The sequence below is a fragment of the Phragmites australis genome, chromosome 3, assembly GCF_958298935.1.
Source record: "Phragmites australis chromosome 3, lpPhrAust1.1, whole genome shotgun sequence".
In the NCBI taxonomy this organism is placed as follows: domain Eukaryota; kingdom Viridiplantae; phylum Streptophyta; class Magnoliopsida; order Poales; family Poaceae; genus Phragmites; species Phragmites australis.
The window spans coordinates 18,535,764-18,558,619 of NC_084923.1; the positions used below are offsets into that span (position 1 = coordinate 18,535,764).

At 41.4% G+C, this 22,856-nt stretch overlaps 1 protein-coding gene and 1 pseudogene across 1 annotated transcript; one reads left to right on the plus strand and one right to left on the minus strand.

The window, feature by feature from the left end:
- The first annotated feature begins 14,046 nt into the window (after positions 1–14,046).
- On the plus strand, positions 14,047–17,921 carry LOC133912526 (U4/U6 small nuclear ribonucleoprotein PRP4-like protein). Its single transcript, XM_062355314.1, has 5 exons — positions 14,047–14,900; positions 15,720–16,173; positions 16,346–16,543; positions 16,628–16,709; positions 17,463–17,921. Exons 1-5 carry the CDS (start codon positions 14,179–14,181, stop codon positions 17,555–17,557), a joined length of 1,551 nt encoding a protein of 516 aa, XP_062211298.1. The 5' UTR covers positions 14,047–14,178; the 3' UTR covers positions 17,558–17,921.
- Positions 17,922–17,997: 76 nt separating this feature from the next.
- LOC133912528 (uncharacterized) lies at positions 17,998–22,165 on the minus strand (annotated as a pseudogene).
- Positions 22,166–22,856: the final 691 nt, after the last annotated feature.

Genomic DNA, 22,856 nt, shown 5'->3' on the forward strand with positions numbered 1-22,856 from the left:
TGTGTAGGCACTAACACTCTTCAGTAACTGTACGCTTTAGGCAGTGTAATGAGGTACTAGTTAACATAATTGTTATCGTGCATTGAGCAAATCCCGAGTTCGTCGAATCTGCAAAAAGAAAAGGTCGAATGGATTAAGCGAAACACGCTTCGTACCTGAAGAAGACACCTTTTGAGATAGAGGAAAAGACGCATGCACAATTGCACATTGAGAAGAATCTATACTTTTCTTTTGTTTGTTTCCTGGCTACTTGGCGCCATAAAACATGTAAAACGTCGGCACTCATAAGTATGATATTTTTATCTGTCGTCAAAACTATTTTGAAAATTACATTTTCCTATCGCAATACATACTAGGTAACTCTGGTAGCTTAAGTATGCAATATATCAAGCATACAAGGTACGAACTGGATGAAAAGTGTGATGGAATGAAGGTAGCATCATGCTTATATAGCCAAGAGAAGCATCATGTTGTGTATGTACAATAGTTAGTAAGTGACGTGATATGAAGCAGCACTGGATGTAGCAATTTAATGTGACATGACGGAACACTGGATACATCAATTGATAGCAAATGTGGGATGGGATGTTTCACGCTGCCTGTAAATTGTACGAATCTTTTAATACCGATAACACTAAAATGATTGGTTGAATGGACAAAGCTATAAACTGAATCTGTCATAGGGGCATTAATTATTACTAATAGAACTAATTAACCAGTAGTAGTATTTACTATTAGTCAGTAAGTGACGTGATATGAAGCATGGATGTAGCAATTTAATGTGACATGACGGAACACTGGATACATCAATTGATAGCAAATGTGGGATGGGATGTTTCACGCTGCCTGTAAATTGTACGAATCTTTAATACCGATAACACTAAAATGATTGGTTGAATGGACAAAACTATAAACTGAATTTGTCATAGGACCATTAATTATTACTAATAGAACTGATTAACCAGTAGTAGTATGTACTATTAGTCAGTAAGTGATGTGATATGAAGCAGTACTGTATGTAGCAATTTAATGTGACATGACGGAACACTGGATACATCAATTGATAGCAAATATGGGATGGGATGTTTCACGCTGCCTGTAAATTGTACGAATCTTTAATACCGATAACACTAAAATGATTGATTGAATGGACAAAGCTATAAACTGAATATGTCATAGGACCGTTAATTATTACTAATAGAACTGATTAACCAGTAGTAGTATTTACTATTTGTCAGTAAGTGACGTGATATGAAGCATGGATATAGCAATTTAATGTGACATGACAGAACACTGGATACATCAATTGATAGCAAATGTGGGATGGGATGTTTCACACTGCCTGTAAATTGTACGAATCTTTAATACCGATAACACTAAAATGATTGCTTGAATGGACAAAGCTATAAACTGAATCTGTCATAGGACCATTAATTATTACTAATAGAACTGATTAACCAGTAGTAGTATGTACTATTAGTTAGTAAGTGACGTGATATGAAGCAGCACTGGATGTAATAATTTAATGTGACATGACGGAACACTGGATACATCAATTGATAGAAATGTGGGATGGGATGTTTGACGCTGCCTGTAATTGTACGAATCTTTAATACCGATAACACTAAAATGATTGGTTGAATGGACAAAACTATAAACTGAATCTGTCATAGGGCCATTAATTATTACTAATAGAACGCGACCTAATACTTCTGCCACACCGAGAGGCCGCAAAATCACATTCAATTGATGGGATGTTTCACGTAACTTGTAAACTGTAAAGGTGATCACCGCACACATCACATCAGACGACTCAAAAAATAAGGCAGACGTGGCCACACCGAGAGGCCGCGCCATTGTAAAGGTGATCACCGCACACATCACATCAGACGGCTCGAAAAATAAGGCAGATGTGGCCACACCGAGAGGCCGCGCCATTGTAAAGGTAATCACCGCACACATCACATCAGACGGCTCGAAAAATAAGGCAGACGTGGTCACACCGAGAGGCCGCGAAATCAGCGCGACCTAATACTTCTAATTGTTACACTTTTCCAATTAATTTTGGCTAGGTTTTCTTTAATATTTCGATTATGTCTCAAGTAGAGATGTATTTTGGGCTTTGACACGTCCAACTTGTTTTTGGATGGTCTACTTTTGTTGGATTATTTTTAACTAAAGCCCATGATTTTGGGAGAAACATCCGAATTCCGGCAGCAGCAAGGGCTGTTTTTTCTTTATCTTTAAAAGAAAAAAGAGAGTTCTGAATCGCCCCTAAAATATTGCCACACAAATGAGCCTTCAATTTAACGATGTTGTGTTAAAATATTGAGCCCTAAATAGACTCAAAATGGGTGAAATACGGGCCATTCATCACAGTGCACTATGCTACATATAACAATGTTTCGAGCAGATGGAACTGCGTCCGGTCAAGTTTGTAGAGTTCTTCCAGGTTTGTCGTGGTCAGCCCTGGTGATCAGTGGTAGGAAATTAAGTTCAAACGTGCAGATTTGAAGGTTTTTCAGATCCTAATTAACGAGTTGAAAGCTTCTACACACTGAAAGTGTTCGAATTGAAGCTGCTGGGCTTGTGCATCCGCTCGTTAAGCTTCTCGACTTGTAGTGGACATGGATGTAATAGCGGATCAATAATATCCCTATTTAATACTACTCTAAAACATCTACTTTGTTTCTTATCTAAGATCTTAATGTGTGATTCACGTACTATCAATAAAATATATATATTCTGTGTCTAAGCGTAACAGTGAACTACGTTGTGCGACCCTCAGTTGTTGTAGCCATCTTCGTACCACCCCAATTACGACTAAAAAATTAGTTAGTTACGACGGCACATGTAAGTGAGTTATGATCATAATGATAAAAAGTATATAATTACGTGAAGCATTATAGTTTACTGTTGCGTCACCCCAGTTACGACACCCCAGTTACGACTAAGAAAATAGTCAGTTAAAACAGCACAAATAGTTGAGTTACGATCACATGACAAAAAAGTCAGTTACGATAGCAACTATACTATTTTTTGGATCGTAACTGGGGTGTGCGCAGAGATGACCCAGTTGCGATCACAGTTACAACTAAGAAAATAGTCAGTTACGACAGCATAAATAGTTAAGTTACGATCACATGACAAAAAAATCAATTACTATAGTAACTATATTGCTTTTTGATTATAACTGGGATGTGCGCAGAGGTAACCCAGTTACGATCACATGACAAAAAAGTGCATAATTACGACTAGATAAGATGCCCAGTTACAACCATATATGTTTGTATTAACTGACATATCTTGTAAGTCGTAACTATACTGTTTTGTAATCGTAACTACGAGGCAGCACAACAGTGAACTACAGTGCATCTAGGTATATAATATATATATATATATATATATATATATATATATATATATATATATATATATATATATAATGAAAGGATCGAATGGTCTAAGAGAGGGTGAATTGGACTATTAAAATTTTTACTCCTACCAATTTCTAGAATGAGTAATAAACTTAGCCTAAATGAATTAAAATACGACTACACGATCAAACTAGACAGAAGCATGAAAAACAAGTAAGATAGAACCCAAATTAATTGCGGAAAGTAAAGCTTGTAAGTAAGTAAAATGCTCAAAGATAAATACGGGAAAGTAAGGAGATGGATAAGAGAACACTGATTTTTTTTCCCCGATGTATCGAGAAGTTGCACTCCCCCTTAGTCCTCATTGGAGTATCCACAAATGATATCGCTCCCCTTTAAGTCACGAAGTCTCAAGTGCTCACTCATGATTGTCATTTCTCCATCTCCAGATTGGCGGGCATCAAACTAAGTACATGGCTCTTCTCGGGGCTCTTATAAGAACTAAAGAGCTCACCGAGACACCTCCAATCACCAAAGACTGGTTAGGTATTGCCAACCACCAAGAATAATAAGCCAATTGCTTCAATTGATGAAAATCAAACCTAGACTACAACTAGATATATATTTGCTACTCTCCAAGCACTAATGATATCCTTAACCTTTAATTAAGAACTTTAAAATTCACTCAAATGCATTATCTTGCTTCTTGATGATACACACAGTGTATGAGCTTTTCTAGGGTCGCAAGTAAGTCAACTAAAACCAAGTGAGGGGTATTTATAAGCTAGAGATCCAAATTTAGCCATTTCCTAACAACTCATTTTTTCTATTAATATCGGATGATCTAGTGAATATCTCCTCATAATCACCGGACAATCCTGTAACATCCTGAGTTTTAGCATATTAATTAATAGCAAACTTCAGTGCAAGTTTATTTTTTTTACCAGTATATAAATTCATATATATTAATTGGTTAAGTATTCAACAATGCACCAAATATATTTTAAAGTAATCCCTACTTTAAGTTGATTCATGCACAATTGGTTTATGGATTTTATTCTTCCTGGAGTGGAGATTTGAATTGTACATCTCTCGCTTCAAATCTTTTTTGAGTTTATATTCAGCCTAAATCCAAATTAAATTCAAATTCTTCCTCACGAATAAAGATCCTAGTCCAAACCATAATTCAAATATGTTTATTTGAATTGATATGAATCCAAGGTCAAATCCAATTCAAATATTTTAAATTGAATTTAAACCTAATTTCTAATTCCCTTTTTCTTTTTTTTCTCTTCCCAGGCCGAGATTTTTCCTTTCTCCTTCGCACGGCCCACGGCATCCGGCCCAGCCCTCCTTTCTGCCCCCCTTCCTTCCTCGCGCTGGGCTGCGATCACGCAATCGGCCCGTTCGACCTGCGCGCCCCCACGCTGGATAGCCCGCCCGCGCGCTCATGGCCGCCCACGCATCGAGCATGGGTTGGCCGTCCGCGCCCCCCTTCTCCTCCTCCTTCCTCTAGCGTGGCTCCGCGCCGCACTGCGTTGTCTGCCACCGCGACACCGTCGACCGCCTCTGGAAAATATCGCCGCGACCACTCTCCGCGCCCTCACTCTCTCTCCTCTCCCTGCTCTCACAGCACGCCGCCTGAGCACCTGACACCGTGCGACTTTCACGCCCGCGCTCGTGCATGGTCGGCGCAAAGCCGCCTCTGCCACTGCCCGAGGCCTAATGGCAAGCACCGTTGTCGTGCCGTGCCACACCTTCGCGCCCTTGCCACCTCTCTGCACCTCACTCCTCCGCTATAAATAGTGCAGCCCCCGGCTTCTCCTTTTCCACCTTTTTCCCCACTCCCCCGCCGCCGCTGCCACCATTACTCGCTACTGCAGCTCGTCGCCGCCGATCCACCAACCACGTGTTGTCGAGGAGCTTTAGGACCTTGCCACCGTCCATTCCCCGAAAGCCCGACGGGAGCCCGCTTAAGCCAGTAGCAGAGCAGCACCGCCACCGCCTCTTCGACAAATCGTCGGGCGCCACCTCTCTCATCGTCGTTCTTGCGCTCGGTGAGCCTCCCAGTTCCCTCTCATGTTCGCGTGGATAGCGTGTAGGCATCCCTCGGGCTCCCTCTTAGCTTATTGCCACGCGTCGTCGTGTGGCTGTCTCCGCCTCGTGCTTGCGCTCGTTGCTGGCGTGTTTCTGCTCTGTGGTGTGGCCCAGCAGCCGTGCCGTGATGCCTAGAGGCGCTAGGGCTCTTTCCCTTGCAGGATGGCACCTACCAGTGTAGGGGAGCTGCTGCCCAATTGTCTTACGCCGTTGCGCTATCTTCCAGTCATCGTCTAGTAGTGCCTCCATCGACGAGCTCCCCTCAGAGTCAGTCGTGCCCTATAGTATCCCGGCGTCCGCTCGTCATTGTGAGTCTTTGGCCGTAACACGCCGCTCGTGAGCACTTCGGTGCAACTCTGTCGCTATTCCTCACCACCGGGACGTTTCCCCCCTTCGCCGCTCTGTGCGTCCGCGCGCCCATGTGCGCGCGTAACCAGGCCACCATCCGTGCACCAGGAATCCCAGCCAAGCCGGCCATGGCTCAGCCCAGTGGCCGGCTAGCTTGCCAGGCCGACCCAGCTGCCAAAGGCCATTAGTACGTGGGCTAGCCCAGAACCCATAGCCCGCTAAACCACCCAGCCTGACACTGTGCAGTCCAAGCCCGGATTGTCCCATCCAGGCCTGGACCCAGCCCAATCTGGGCCCATCTCGACCCATTGAGTTACTGTTCATGTGGGTCCCACTTATGAATAGTGCCTTTTGTATTTTCCAATTTAATTTAGATTAAATCTTCCAGGAGCCATAACTTTTCCGTTCTGGCTTCGATTTTGGCAATTTTTTCGCCAAAATTCATCTAAAATCAGGATCTACTCATCTGTCATGTTGTGATAGAAATTAGGAATTATTTGGTTTTCCATTTGGTATTAATTGATTCTTCTCTAGTATAGCCGTTATTGATCGTAGTCGCAATTACAGAGCAAACAGAGTTTTGCGAGTGTTACGCAGGAAGCATCAGGGACGAGGAGGATATTGACTACAACCAAGACTCTGAACAGAACTTTGGAGAAGACAAGTCCTATTTTCTTTATCATATTGAACCTATGTTTTCGACTAATCTACATGATCAACTAAAATCGGACTTATTATTGCATGTGCTATGTATTACACTTATACAAACTACTTGTAATAGTTAATCCTATCAAACACATACCATGTCTTGAATACTATCATCCAGAATACATATCACCGTATTATTGTATGTCGTTAACTATATTAATATCGGATGATGCCATGATATCTAGCATACTTATGATTGAATACATCTCCTCGGAGATGTCACTTTTAAAACACCTCTACTCGGAGATAAGATTTAATGTTATCAATGATAACTCATATACCTTGAATCCTTGATGGTTGTGAATCATGTGATATTTGTGAAATCCTTGATGTCGTGTGGGATATGGAGGGTGATGTGTAAAAATATGTGAAAACTGTTTTGGCGTGGGCAGGTAGAGTGGTCCTCCGAAGAGGATGCTCTTGGGGGCTTGAGTTACATGATGGTATTCATTGCCAATGAAGATGCCTAGCCCGGCCGCTTAAGGACCGAGTCTTGCGCCGTCATGCTTAGCCGCCCCCGTGCAACCATACATCATGTATGGACAGGACTTGACTTTCCTTCATCGGACTGAGTTGGGCATCATACTAGGGGGCTGGAGAGCAGTGAGAAGCCAAGTGTCCATCTGGCCCTCTGTTGAATATTTCAAGAGGCGGTATAGCCAATTTGGTATTCTGAACACGGTCTCTGGTACTTGGGTTGTCTCGTAGAAAAGCCCGGCAGGAAAGGTGTTTGGAGGATCTCGGTATGATTCGCTCCTCCGCTTGCAACGGTTGGAGGCTGAGTATATCGCATGGGTAAAGTTGTACAACCTCTGCATAGTGTGAATCTATTCGAATAGTCGTGTCCACAGTCATGGACGTGCGAAGGCATGGTCATACTTGAATAGACTCCGGATGCGTGTATCTTGATGAGTGAGTGTGTGACTAGATGTCCGTGTGATGAGGTTATTGGCTCAATCCGCCAGAAACTGTGTGGTACTAGAGGTACACCAGATGTGGTAATAGGGACTGCGGAGTGAGGTGTAGCCCCTCCCAGGACCAAAAACCCTCAGATAAAAATTGTTACCTAGTTTTAAACCATTGGAGCGGCTTTAAAATCGATAATAAATGATACAATTAATTACCTACATAAACCACTTTGTGCTTAAAAATTAAACCGTAAAGTCTTATCCTTGAATTATCCATTTATGCACCTATCAACACCTTGAAGTATAGGGCTTGCTGAGTACCTTTCGTACTCACTCTTGCTGTCATTCAGATGAAAAAACAGATGCTACCAACGCCGGAGGTGAAGGCCAAGATGAAGAGTAGTCACCGAAGTCACGTACGCACCCTAGCTGCTTGTGGCTTAGGTCTATGCTTTCTGCTGTGTTTTTGTTGGCCGTTCGGTCAGGTTTGTATTATTACTGTTAGGTTGTAGCCTTTTGTACTCTGTAATCTTAATACTTACATACGAAGTTTGACAGTGATACTACAACTGTTATACTGTGTGTATCAACTACTTAATCTAAGGACTGATGCAGGAGGCACATGAGATCCTAGGATCAGGGTCTTACAAATCCGGTGAGTACAACTTTCAAAACTACATTGTGCCAGCTATCATTAGGTGTTACTGCTGATAATAGTCTGGTGTAGGTATCCGGTGAGCACACCTTTAACACCGAACCATTCAGTCAGTTGATCTCCAATTTTCAAATAACTGCAACTTTCTCTGTAAAAATTGCTCCGGTACTAATTTTGTCCATCATCGGACCATCTGCTAAACTCAGCAATTTTAAATGGTCCAAATAAATTTCTCTACAAAAATTAGTCTGGTGATTCCTCTTTGCCTTCACCGAACCATCTGATGAGTGTAGCTTCTTCTGAAACAAAAAATTCTTATCTGCAAGAAATGCTCCAGTGCTCCCATCTTTTTATCACTGGATAATCTAGTGAGTTCAACTTTATTTTACCTAGGAAAAAATGCTTTTACCGAAAAAGCTTTGGTGCTTTCACGAGGTAACACCGGACAATCCGGTGCAGCACTTCGAAAATTCTTGTACACGTGTCACCAAGAAAAGGTTCCGGTGATATCTACATGTTAATCACCGGACTATCCGGTCAACACATGTGAATTCTGTTTGAATCAAGAAAAATGCTCTGATGACAACATGTGTTGGGGAGGTTGCCAAGATCGAGGATCGAGAGGGGTATATATAGGGGCTCCAGTGTAGAATAGTTCTACACCCTAGTATAGAATAGCTCTACACCCTAGGTGTAGAATATCATCCCCATATATACACACACGTGCATGCGTAGTTCTAAGAAGATCATATTGTAAAGATGACGAGAAATCAATAAAGCATTGTCTCTTCTATGTGTTCATCTACTCAGAATCACTAGTATTACAACATGTTATCGGTACGAGTTCGATCATAGCTGCTGATTCAGGTCAAGGGTTTGAAAAATTATTGAAAACCGTTCGGTATTCGCGAATATTAGTCAATTCAGTCCTCACTGTATTTAGAAATTGATCGGTTTTTAAATTTGAATTTAAAAAATTAAAAAAGAATCTAAAATACTAGAGATAATTCTAAGACCTTATGTGATTTTTTTTCAAAAATAATATCGTTTGCATCATATTTCATGGAGAGGAAGTTTGAAAAAAAAAAGAAAATACTGAAATGGGCCGTATGAACATGATTTTGCCCATCATGTTAAGTAAAAGCTTAACATGAAAAAATATTTTTTTATGTAGGATGTATCTTAAGAGGATCTTTAAAATTGGTTTCACTTCATTTAAAATTTATTCATTTCTCCATGATTTTTACAAAGTTCACAAGCAGAAAGTGAATATGCTAAGAAAACAACACTGTAATTAACGTTTTCATGTCTACCGTTATTTATTCTACAATAAAGCATAGTATAAGTAAACTAGTAAAAATGGTTTCACTAATTTTAGAGATGTGATGGGTTAGTTATGAATTAATCAGGTTTCAACACATTTACATAATCATACATGTTACAATAACTATTTCATAAGTTCATGTATTTTTAAAAGACATGGGATCATGTAATAAGACTATGAAAATTGGTTCCATGATTTCTGGATTAGCAAAGAATTAACTATGCATTTAACTAGGTTTAGACAATACATTTTCCCATAGAAAATATACAATATTTTTATGAGTATAAATACTTTTATCATGTAGATTATATTACAAAGAAACCAACAAAATTTGTTTCACTTCATTTGAAACTCAGATGAATTAGTTATCAATTTTATAAGATTGGGCTATTTTCTGGTTTTTCTTGAACTTGAGCAGTTCTTATCGAATTTTTCGAGCGGTTTTTTATTACAAATGAAATGCGAAAAATGCGGCTGTTTTTGATTGAATCGAGTGGTTTTCGTTCAAATTGAGCGGTTACCAAATCGTCGATTCAGTCGATTTTTGCCTCCGATTTGGAAATTTGACTGAGTGGATTTGAACGAATTTTCACCGAATTTTGAACAGTTTTTGTAATATTAACGAATTTTGGAAAATCACCGGATAGTGATTTTCGGATCTCAAACGATTTTGTTAACCCTGTTCGGTGAGTCGTTCGATATTTGTTGCTATTTGATCGACTCGTTCTTTCAGTTTCGAGTAACGGATTGATCTACTTGTTCCTGGAATTTCTATTAACCTTATCCAAGTGAGCTTCGCCCCTGTTCGGAAATTTGTCAACACCAGTCTCCTTAGGAATTGTTTCGTATGAATTTACTGGTGGACAGACTGTCTACCAATCCTATTCTTATTAATAAATTCCTTCTATACCACTAAAAATTGGACATCCCCTTATATGCCACTAACAAGGAAATGTGAAATTTCGCAGTGGTGTTGGAGAAATTCTCTCAATTTTTATAAAGTGCTCCTTTCGTTCCAAAATAAGATCCTCTTCAACTTCCCCTTTTTAAACCCAAGAAGTTCTTTTTCTTGGTCAAGGAATCACGCATGTAGTTTTACGATTTCCATTTTTTAAAACGAATAGTTTTATGATTTCGAAAGTTCAGTACTTATTTCTTATGTAGTTATGTACCTTTTGCTTCCCTAGCGAGAAAAAGGGTACATTTTGCTATCTTGTTAATTAAATATCTTTACATGTTGTTCAGCAAAATTATCTAACAAATACGATCATAGTCTGTGTAATGCAGGGTCAATCGACTGAAAACAGAAGAAATTTCACTCGCCTTTTCAGTCCCTGGGATTTGCATCTATTGTTTTCACCTCAAATCAAATCTTGATGATGATCAAAAAGCACACAACGTGGTGTGAAGGACAAGAAAAATTCAAACGGCTGAAGTCGCTGAGCAATAGCAATTCCGGAAAATGTTTGGTCAGTTCACTATCCTGCGTAGACGGTGCATGCGCCGGTCTGATACCTAGGATGGCGTTTTGAACTTAACGTGGAATTATGCAACTGAAAAATGTAGTAGCAGAAATTAAAGAGTTATGTAAACTGTATAATTGCAAAAAAGAAAAAAAAAAGAAAATGTGATTGAGTTAAGTTGATCCAACTCGAGACATGGAAACAAGACCAAGAACCATATTCCATCCAAATCCAACTTCAGTGTCTTTCTCTCCAACCAAATTCACAAGTTCTCGATAACTTTAAAGAGAAATAAATTTTTTGTAAAAAATAGTGAAATAAACATAGAGTACAATTCCAAACGTTCATAAGCGCTGATCTCCTCCTCTTTTTCAGATACCATCTAAAATTAAACTATAATATTACTCCCAATGTATTTATTCGATAACCATATCCTATCGTATCCATATCTCCATACTTTAAATTCATACTTATCACTATATTCAATATTTATGTTTTTATTATACAGACATCTAGCTATATCCAATCAAATTGAAATAGAGTTCTACCGAAGTTGTTTGGCAAAAATACGATTTTGTACAGTATATGTTAGCGTATTTAAAGAAATAGACAATTTTTTCTATATTTAGGATTTTAGCAACTGTATTCGGTGCACGGTGTGTCGAAAATAGATTTTCGGAGCACGGTGTACCGAAAAAGTCATTTTCGGCACACCGTGTGCCGAATACAGGCAAAAGCGTATTTTGGCACACCGTGTGCCAAAATATGCTTTTCCATCACGTTGCGTCGCGTCGCGCTTTACTTTTTCTTTTATTTTTGCTTTTCCTTTTTACCTTTTCTTTTTCCTTTTCCTTTTCTCTTTTTCAGTTTGCTTTTCCCATAGGCATATCGGCTGGCTTGTTTTGCTTGCATGCGGGCAGCGCTGCCAACGCTGCTATAAATGGCAGCGCACGCTCCATTCTCTGCAAGCAAGCGCGCCGGTGAGCAGAGCGACGGCGAGCAGAGTAGCAGGTTAACGCGAGGGCGAGCAACATTTGAAGCAGCAGTCGAGCACGAGGAGCTGCGGTGCAGCAGCGTGTGAAGGGGACAGCCTTCCGTAATAGTAAGTATGTAGATTATGTATGTATGTAATATTTAGTTGTGTAGATGTAATTAGAGGAATTAGAGTATTTATTAAGTTGATAAAATATAGTAGGTATAATATTTGCATATTTTATGATGTCGTAACAGAATCATCTAGTTATTTGGATCCTAGATTATGTATGTACTTACATTTGATTAGAAAATGTAATTATAGCATATAAAGTATTTATTCCGTTCAAATACATTAGTTAAATGATATTAAGTTATTAAAATAGAGTAGGTATAATATTTGCATATTGTATGATCTAGTAATAGACGGTACTATAGTGTAACAGTAATCGTAATATTTAGATTAGAAAATGTAATTAGAGCAAGTAGAGTATTTATTCCGTTCGAATGCATTGGTTAAATGATATTAAGTTGGTAAATAGAGTAGGTATAATATTTGCATATTGTATGATCTCGCAACAGAAGCAACTATAGTATAACATTAATCGTAATATTTAGATTAAAAAATATAATTAGAGCAAGTAGAGTATTTATTCCGTTTGAATTCATTGGCTAAATGATATTAAGTTGCTAAAATAGAGTAGGTATATAACATACATCTAATTAGTTATTTGGCTATTTACGTTTGTTTAGCAGAGACGCTATGACTATCCATATTTATTATGGAGAACGTCCCGCTGTTTTGCATGGGAGACTCGTGTCAATTCAGAACTGCCAGTACGTAGAGAGTACAATTGAGCTACCAATTGATCTAGAAGGCTTACAAACACATGTTATGAGCCTTTTGCGTCTATAGCATTAACTGCCTGCTTGCAGGTTGTGCGTGGAGGGAAGGATGATCCCTTCAAAGAGAGCAACCTAATCCAAGCTGTGCCTAAATTGAATGCAAGACCGCCATGCTCTGCGTTCACCGTTCCACTTCTACATGTAACAATCGACGACCTTAGGGCCCTCTTGCATGAGAGCCGCCAAATATACCTCAGGGTTTGCGAACTAGCCAACCATCCTTCTGTATAGGGTTTCTGTATGAGGCAAAGAAGAATGGTGATGTTGCCCGACCAGTATATATCCCACATACAGGTTCGTCATTTTTTATTTGATCACCATACTTATCTTATTGCTATTGATTCGAATACCCCTCTTCTGCTTTAGGCGTTCCCAGAAGACGCAGAGTTAATCAACAAAGAAATCCTACACTTCTTGGCAATGCAAATGCTCTTCGGCGGGGGTGTACTACCTGGTTCGCGTAGAAGACGACGAAGATCAGTGAACTCAAGGGGTACAAGAGCTGATGACAATTTCATGCCACCAATGCCTCGACGTTCCACCAGCCACACATGAGAAGGTTCAACGAATACTACAAGAGCACGTGCTCGTACCGTGATACCTCAAGACGACGACGACGATTTCATGCCACCAATGCTTCGACAATTTCGCTAATCTACATCATCACTTTCCGCTGCTATTTTGAGATGATCACTAATATAAGGGTTAATGTTGCGCATGTTCAAATATACCTAAGTGTTAAGACTGTCCGCCACCTTAGAGACTATATGCTTTCTTACTCATGCATTTTGAAATGTACAGTTACATTAGCAACTAATTTTTAATTTGGTTACATAAAATGCACAGCCAAATCACATGAAATAGCAACACATCCTTACATAAAATGAAGAGCCAACTCGGCACGAAGAAAACATGTATTTTAGCACACAGTGTGCCGAATACACTTCATTTTTGGCACACAGTGTGCCAAAATATGATTTGCTTGTATTCAGCATACGGTGTGCCGAATACAGGTCATTTTTGGCACACTATGTGCCGAATGTATTCGGCACACGGTGTGCTGAAAATGACTTTTTCAGTACATCGTGTCCCGAAAAGCTATTTTCAGCACACCATATGCCGAATATAGATGCTAAATTCGTAAATACAGAAAATAGTTGTCCATTTCAGTAAATATGCTCACGTATATTATATAAATTCGTATTTTTCTTAGTTGTTCCCCAAACAAAGCGGGAAAAAAAGTGAAAGAAACAATAAAAAAAATGCAAAATCCATTAAAAGAAAAGAAACGGAGAGCCCTCGCTCGCTGCGGCTCGCCCCCCATCCCTCCCCACCGGATTCCGCCGCCTCCGTGTCCATCACCACCACTGCCGCCTCTCGCCTCGAAACCCTAAACCCCGCCTCGCGCGAGCTCTCGCCCATGGAGAACCCCAGGCCCCAGGCTCCCGCCCCCACGCCACCCATGGCCCCGCTCCCCGTGCCCGTCCACCCGCCCATCGCCCCCATCCCCGTCCCTCCTCCCCGCGCGCCCGCTGCCGCGGCCTCCACCTCCGCTTCCGGGGGCGGCGAGGCCGGGTACGAGGTCTCGGACGACCACCGTGCCGCGCGGGAGCGCCACGAGCGCGCGGTGCAGGAGCTCCTCCAGCGGCGCCGCGCCTACGCCATGGCCGTGCCCACCAACGACTCCGCCGTGCGCGCGCGCCTCCGCCGCCTGGGAGAGCCCATCACGCTCTACGGCGAGCGGGAGATGGAGCGCCGCGACCGCCTCCGCGCGCTCATGGTCCGCCTCGAGGCCGACGGCCAGGTCGACCGCCTCCTCCGCGCGCAGGAGGACGACCAGGCCGCTGCGGCGGGCGCCGGCGAGGAGGACGATGAGCAGATCCAGTACCCCTTCTTCACCGAGGGCACGCAAGAGCTGCTCAAGGCGCGTGTCGACATCGCGCAGTACTCGTTGCCCCGCGCCAAGGCCAGGATCGAGAGGGCCAAGCGCCGTCACGACGACCCCGACGAGGACCCGGAGGCGGAGGCTGACCTCGTCGTGAAGCAGGCAGGGGAGTTTGTACTCGAGTGCAGCGAGATTGGAGATGACCGCCCGCTCACCGGCTGCTCCTTCTCTCGCGATGCGTCAATGCTCGCCACAAGGTACTTTCTCTTAACCATACAATAACTTGTGGTTTTGTTCTTGTATGCCGCAAATACTGATGCACGAAACTGTTGCGTGTCATAACTGTGGGATCATAGTCCAATCCAATGGAGCAAATTTTGTTTTAAGGTTGAGTTGGGCATTGGCAGAAAATAATCTGAACTGCTGCAGTTTTTGTTGGACGTCCATGTTTCTTCAATTTTATACGTTGTTGCATGGATCCATGCACTTGTGCAGTTCTGCTTGAGTTGTGATGACTGTTTCAATTTTATTTTCTGCTTGAGTTGCGATGACTGTTTTACAGCAAGCCAGTTGGCTTGCTGTAATTTACTTTTCAAATCATTGGGCTGCTAGGAAGCCAGGAACAGATTTGCATCTCTTCTAGTTCATGCTTCCTGGAGGAAGTCAAACATATTATAATAGTCCCATTTGGGGCGGGCTGGATCCCTACCCAATCCACAGAATCCTGCTTTATCCAGCCCATCCTTAGTGGAACATAAGCTGAAATTGGACCTAGGCATTATGCAGGGTTATCAGAATAACTGCAGTGAAGATATCTTCAGTGATGTTCACTTGAGTTGTTAATTGCAATTTGTAGCAGTTTGCATGCACCATAAATAAGTTTGTTAGCTAAAGTTGGACAGCTCAACTATGTTGGTATTTTTCTGTTACCGATGTCATGTGCAATTGTTGTTTATTAGGTCTCATGATGGGTACCATCTCGTTACCTTAGTTTTGAACCTTAATATGGAAGATTATGTTCTTGTACTCTTTCTTCCTTTTCAGGAAATAACCATTTGCTTATCTGCATTCTGTAGTTCCTGGAGTGGAATGATCAAAGTTTGGAGCATGCCACAGATAACTAAAGTTGCAACCCTGAAAGGTCATACAGAACGTGCAACTGATGTTGCCTTTTCTCCAGCTGATGACTGCTTAGCAACGGCTTCAGCTGATAAAACCGCAAAACTATGGAAACCAGATGGGTCACTTTTAATGTCCTTTGATGGTCACCTTGATCGTCTTGCTCGACTTGCTTTTCATCCATCTGGAATGTACCTTGGTACAGCTAGCTATGACAAGACTTGGAGATTATGGGACATCAATACTGGAAAGGAACTGCTACTCCAAGAGGGGCACAGCAGAAACGTTTATGGAGTTAGCTTTCACCCAGATGGTTCTTTGGCGGCATCTTGTGGTCTTGATGCATATGCTCGAGTATGGGATCTAAGATCAGGAAGATTGTTCTTCACCCTTAGGGGGCATGTGAAACCTGTAAGTTCATTGCACTCCACTTATGAGGGACATGTGAAACCTGCAAGTCTGCAGCATGAAACATTTGAAGTACCTTTCCAGTATTTTCCGATGGGATTATACATATTTTTTTGTACAGCTGCAATGATTAGAAATCTATTGTGTTATATGACAATTTTATTTCCTATTTCAGGTCCTAGGAGTCAGCTTCTCCCCTAATGGTTATCTGGTGGCAACTGGAAGTGAAGACAATTTCTGTCGAATATGGGATTTGAGGAAGAGAGAAATGTTATATTCCATACCAGCTCATAAGAGTCTTATTTCACATGTGAAATTTGAACCCCAAGAAGGGTATTATTTAGCGACTTCTTCCTATGACACCAAAGCATCGGTAAGTTCTATATGTCATTTATTGAAGCTTATTTCTTTCTCCTGTCATTAGCCAATTGGTTTCTCATATATTCCATATTTTCAGCTGTGGTCAGCTCGGGATTACAAACCAATCAAAAGTTTGGCGGGCCACGAGTCAAAGGTTACTAGTCTGGATATTAGTGGAGGTAAGATATTGTTTAAGCAATTCTCTATCATTGTTGCGAAAAACATATTATACGTTGAGTCCTTTTTTACAAGTAACCAATTCAGCCCCTCATATCTGGTCGTACTGAAAATCAAGTTGTGTTATTCACGTTCTCATTTTTTATCATCATTTAGTTGTGTAGAGAGAACAAATACAAAGAACAGTGCACTTCTAATTTTTCTTTTACCTTAGATCAACATTCTAATTTAGTAATTTCTTAACTGGAAGTATTAATTTGAGCGTTTATGCTGTTGAATATTATTTAACTAGTTGATTTCCCCACACGTTGGTGAGGGAATTTGAGGGTATATTTCTTATGAACAATGGCTGAAGGAAGCAACTTAAATACTATAGTATAGATATTATACATTAGGATTTATTTTTCTTTTGTGACAAGTGGAGTGGTGGAAAGTACTAACTTCTAACTTTATGCTATTTTGTGACTATTCTTAAAATATTGCATTTAGGATCACCTTTTAATTGTCTACGACTTTATTGTGCCGTGCTTTATCCTTTCAACCTTTTGATCCTAAGATAGTGTATATTGTATCAATTTATATATTATTAGGTGATATATATCTGATGCGGTACATAGGTTGACGGGATGCTTGTTGGGGTGCACCCCCCCCCCCCCCCACTTTATTTTTGTGTCATCTACTTGTGAAATTTCTACATTAGCTTGAACATGTCATTTCTAAACTTCTAATTGGTCGTATATCTGTGGTTTATGCAGATGGACAGCAGATTGTGACTGTGTCACATGATCGTACGATAAAGATTTGGTCATGCAGAAGCAGCACGCAGGATAATGCTATGGAATTGGACTGAGACATTGACGTCACTATTGTTAGCACTGTTCTGCCCTTCTGATAGAAATTCTCCATTGCTGATCTGCCATTCGAATCTATTGTTCCTGCCATTGCACAGTGCTATTTTGTAGCATGTATTAACCCTTAGCCCGAGAAATATGCGCTGCAACGTTACTTTTCCTTATGCCTTGTTGTTTGTTAACTTCAATAGAATATAACAGCTGTTTGTTAACTTCAATAGAATATAACAGCTGATGGTCTTCTAAAACAACACAGGACCTTCATTTGGCAGAAACCATGAGTGCTAGTGAACGACTTCCTTTTGTACTATTATACTGAGTAGAAAGTGGCAAATATTGAGTTTCTGCATGGAAGTTTAGAAATTCTGGATATTCAAGTTTTCGTCTTGAAAGTTTTGCTTGTTGGGACGTGGTTGTCACCCAGTTGACTGGTGGATGTTTGAATTGCTGAGTTGAACGTATGAAGTTTTGGGTTGAAATAAGATATGTATTTCCAACAACATACTAGAGTAAGAAATAATGCCCAAACACTATGAGCAACAAGGAGGACCATGTTTCTTCCACGCCGAAATGCCGAATAAGCACTCGCACTGTATAGCTGGGCATTCCATTCGTAAACCCCCTTGTGCCCCTGAGCTTGAGGCTTCGATCACCAGAACTCCGCTCGTCTTCCAACCAGGTCCATAGCTCTCTCTGTGGTCCAATAAGCAACAGACGACCATGAAACCTTCACATCTGCTACCAACATCACAAGTGCCGTTTCACACAAGACAAAAGAGCACCAACCATTGCTGGTTCATGCCACACTGCACATGACAGGAAGGAAAGCCCAGTTCCAGCTTGCTTTGGCAACCTTCTCGCATTCTTGGCATTACATCTCATCTCTAGCTCGTCACTTTGGTCTAGGCGCCGCACCATTACTTCCTTGAACAGTAGGCAACCACAGTGCATGCGCAAACATTGTTTTAGCTGCTCCAGTCTGCTCTTTCTTCAACCTCTCAGCACTAACAGCTCTACTGTAAGCTGTGTGACACCTTTGGCTACATGAGGATTGATGCGAATCCCTACCAACTGAGTTTGAATTACCGTTTCGAACATAACTCGCTTCTCTGTTATCTGGTGTAACTGGATAGAAGTTGTTCCTGCTACTTAATGGGATATTTGGCCCGTTCATCAGTTGCTTTCCTTTTCCTTCTGTCAATGTAACTGTCTCTGTGGGATTTTGAACTTTTTTACCGAGTGCATGTGCGATCATTCGTTGAACAATAACAGGAACCTGTCTACATTTTGTAGATGATGTATCCTTTCCCTTGGCATTATCTGTAGAGAAAATACAGCTCATGAGCAGCTCGATAAGCAGCTTCCCTCTCCTTGAGTGACGCAGCTGGAATTTTAACTGCCCGCTTCAGAGGCTTCAAATCTGAAAGTATGGGCTAATTGGTTAGTTCTTTATTTTCTCAAAATATACATGCTTCCATGTCAAAATTATGTTGAGATCCAAAAGTATAAAAGTTCGCCCAATTCCTATTTAGAACCACAAGATTTTTGGTTGAAAGGTAGAGCACATGTCCCACGTACCTTCATCAGCTTTCAGATGCGATATTTTAACAGAAATATCTTCTTGGACAAATTCTGCGTTCCAAGAATCTCGGAAATCTGCGCTAGAAGACAAGCAAATTACAAACTTGTTACACAGGAAGGTGAGCACGAAATATCACATTGGTTTGTATAATAATGGTTATAATAGCATTTTACAGTGATGGCGTTTTTAGAGTTTCTGAGTATAAGAATAATAACTAGCCCATCAAAACAAGCATGTTCTGTGCACTATGAACATATGTTTGCACAAACAGCAAAAAGCACATATTTTGCCACGGAACCAGATAAAAAGGGAGTGTTAAGCTAACCACTCACTTTAAGCCCACACGGAGCAAGGCTGCTGATTCACTTCTCCTTCAGTCAGTTTGTAGCTGTTACAGGGACACCTGTGTCCATTTTTTTTTGCCCCGTCGACTCGCGTTGGACGCGGTGCGACACGCATCCGATGCGTTGTGGCCGTGTCGGGAGAGGAGGAGGAAAACAGACCTACAACATCGGAGAAGCCACACCAAGCATGTTGTTGTGCGCCGGCGGCTCGGCGCACCGACGCTCATCCCCTTTCACCGGCCGCCGTCCAAACCTGAGCCGCGGGGAGAAGAGGTGGTGGTGGTGGTGGTGGCGGGGGAGGAAAGGAGGAGGCGGCGACGACGGGGCCGCGGGGGGAGAGGAGGCTAGGGGCAATGGTGGGGCCGTGTGGGGGAGGAGGCTAGCGACGGGGGAGAGGAGAGGAATTGGGAGAGGAGGCAGTGGAGAGATGAGGAACGGTGGCGTGCGGGGACCGGGGAAGAGAGGCTGAAGGAGTTAGGGCAATTGAACGGGTTGGATGGGCCAACAGGCCCATTTGGCCATTTTACCTTTATTCTTTTTTATTTTCTTTCTTCTTTTTAGCCATCACATATATCGGTGATTTGATGGTAAATCATAAACACGATTTTATTTTCCCTCCAGTGTATTAAAGAAGAGTTAGATCTCTATGTTATACATATCTTTTATGTGTATACTTAGGTTTAAAACATTATATGTATATATATACTATATATCTATTATGTGCTTAGGCGCACTGTAGTTCACTGTTGAGTCATCCCGCAGTTACAATCCAAAAAATAGTATTGCGACTCACAAGATAGGTCAGTTACTACAAACATATATGGTCGTAACTGGGTACCTTATCAAGTCGTAATTATGCACTTTTTTGTTATGTGATTGCAACTGGGTCACTTCTGCGCACACCCCCAGTTATGATCCAAAAGCAGTATAGTTGCTATCGTAACTGACTTTTTTGTCATGTGATCATAACTCAACTATTTATGATGTCTTAACTGACTGTTTTCTTAGTTGTAACTAGGGGTGGCGCAGCAATAAACTATAATTTTTCTCGTAATTATACACTTTTTTATCATGTGATCGTAACTCACCTATATGTGCCGTCGTAACTGATTAGTTTCTTAGTTGTAACTGGGGTGGTGCGAAGATGGCTGCAGCAACTGAAGGTGGCGCGACGTAGTTCACTATAGGGGTCACTTCAACACAGGTTTGTAGCATTTTGTGTTGCCAAATGTTGCTCTCTAAATATTGCATGTGAAAGAAATTTGACTACAGAAAAGTGATAATCACATCCTACTTGAGTAGGGGGTCACTTCAGTCAGCAGGAATCCCCACATTACATTTTTAGCAAGTATCTGCGTAATCAGTAACTCTGTTCTTGTCTACAATTCTTCAATCATATAGGCAGATAATGTGTGTATATTAGTCCGAATACAATATGCACATGACACAGCAGATAAAAAATACATCTGTTATAATATATTAAACCAAGATTGATTCACCTGTACCATTTCTCGTTACCATAACAGATGCGGAATCATCACAATTGTCATACTTCTGTAACATATCACTAACAAGGACAGGTGATCTGCAACAGAGAATATAACTAAATTCAACCCAGGGGTAAAGAATAACTACTCCAGATTTTCCCAACCAATAATATATAGCGTTTGAGTTAAACATAGTACAGATAGAAGAAAATAGGCAATAAGAGCAACAAAAGGTAATTCCATCATGAAGAAAGTAGCATATAAAGTGCTAAGGCAAGTTGTTCGCTTGAATAGATCATGTACCAGAAATAATATGGAAAGGTCTAAATGGCAGGAATCAATGTCATTTCGCATGCACGCTTTGAGTAACATAATGGTTTAGGGCACAGCCAACATGCTTAAATTTGAACCATGGGACATGGCCACAACCACCCAAACGGGCCATCCTAAGGAATACATATATGCACTAAGCACATATGAAGTGGATATAGTTTGATTTATCTTGCATATATCTAAGCACTAAGCGCTGGTTGAAAGATACTTGAAATATGGTAGAGATGCGGCACAAAGGAGGTTGCTGATTAATTAAATCCTTGGATATACTCCAATGAATATAAGAAAGAAGGCAACATACATGGCTGTTTCAGGGCGGCGCTGGAGGACTAAATGCCGATCATCGCCTTCACCGACAGATTCATGAGCAAACCTACACAGAAGCAGGTAAATTGGCCATCACAGAGCAGCGATATATACAATAAGTTAATAGGAGGCAGGTAGGATGTATGGATTTGGACCGAGTATATGTAGAAGTACCCGTATATGTCAGCGAGGCAATGCAATGCAAGAGGAGGCGGTGGTAGGCACCGGTGGGCTGGAGCTCTATGGTACCCGCATCGTCTTCATGGCCACGCTCATCATTGTCTTCTAGGCGGCACTGTTGATGGAGGACTGCGATAAGAGTCTCCTCGGTGGAGAGGACGAGGTGATTGCTGTGGAGGTTGTCATTGATGAGCGAGGCCAGCTCCTCGACCATGACGAACTGGGCGGTGGCCATCTCGATTGGATCGGATGGGATTGCAGAGGGAAGAGGAGAGCCAATTCAATCTGCCAAGAACGGAAGGAAGGGAGGAAGAGATGCTGAGGCAACCCTAGCCTAGCCCGACAATCGTAACGGCGACTGCGATTGGGGGCGGGGGAGTTTGAGATTTGGGGGGAGGGGGGGGGGTGGGGGAGGGGATCGGAGGAGAACCCAAGCCTGAAGCAGGCGATAACGAGCTAGGGCATGGCCGCCACGGAGGAGAGGGAGTAGCAACGGTAGTGCTAGCCATGGACAAATCCCGGATCAAGAGGAGTCGAGCGTAGGGATGGCAACAGGACTATGTTCCCCGTAACCTACAGCGAATTCTTCTATTAGAAATACGAATTCTTCTATTACGGATAGGTGTAAGAAAATTGATTTCCGTAAATTTATATGGAGATGGAGATAGATATGGAAAGACAATTACCGTTTTCGCTCCTCACTTTATCACCGATATCACGTATATACGTGTATTTTTAATATATAAATATTACATTATATAGAGGAAATAATAAATTACTTTTATATTTTTATCTAGCATATGATATTTAATCTATCTTGTACTAATTATCTTCGTATATATTAATAAATTATTTATTTATATTACAGACACATTGTTAATATATAGATATAATTAACTATGATTCAATTTTACATCTCTATTGAAGACCTAATCCTCGCAAAATTTCCTATAGAGATGGAGATAGAAGAAAACTTTCCTCTGTAGCTAAATGGGGATGGGGATAGAGAAGCCTTCCATGACAGAAATGCCCCGTTGCCATCTCTAGTCGAGTGAGTCTCCATGAT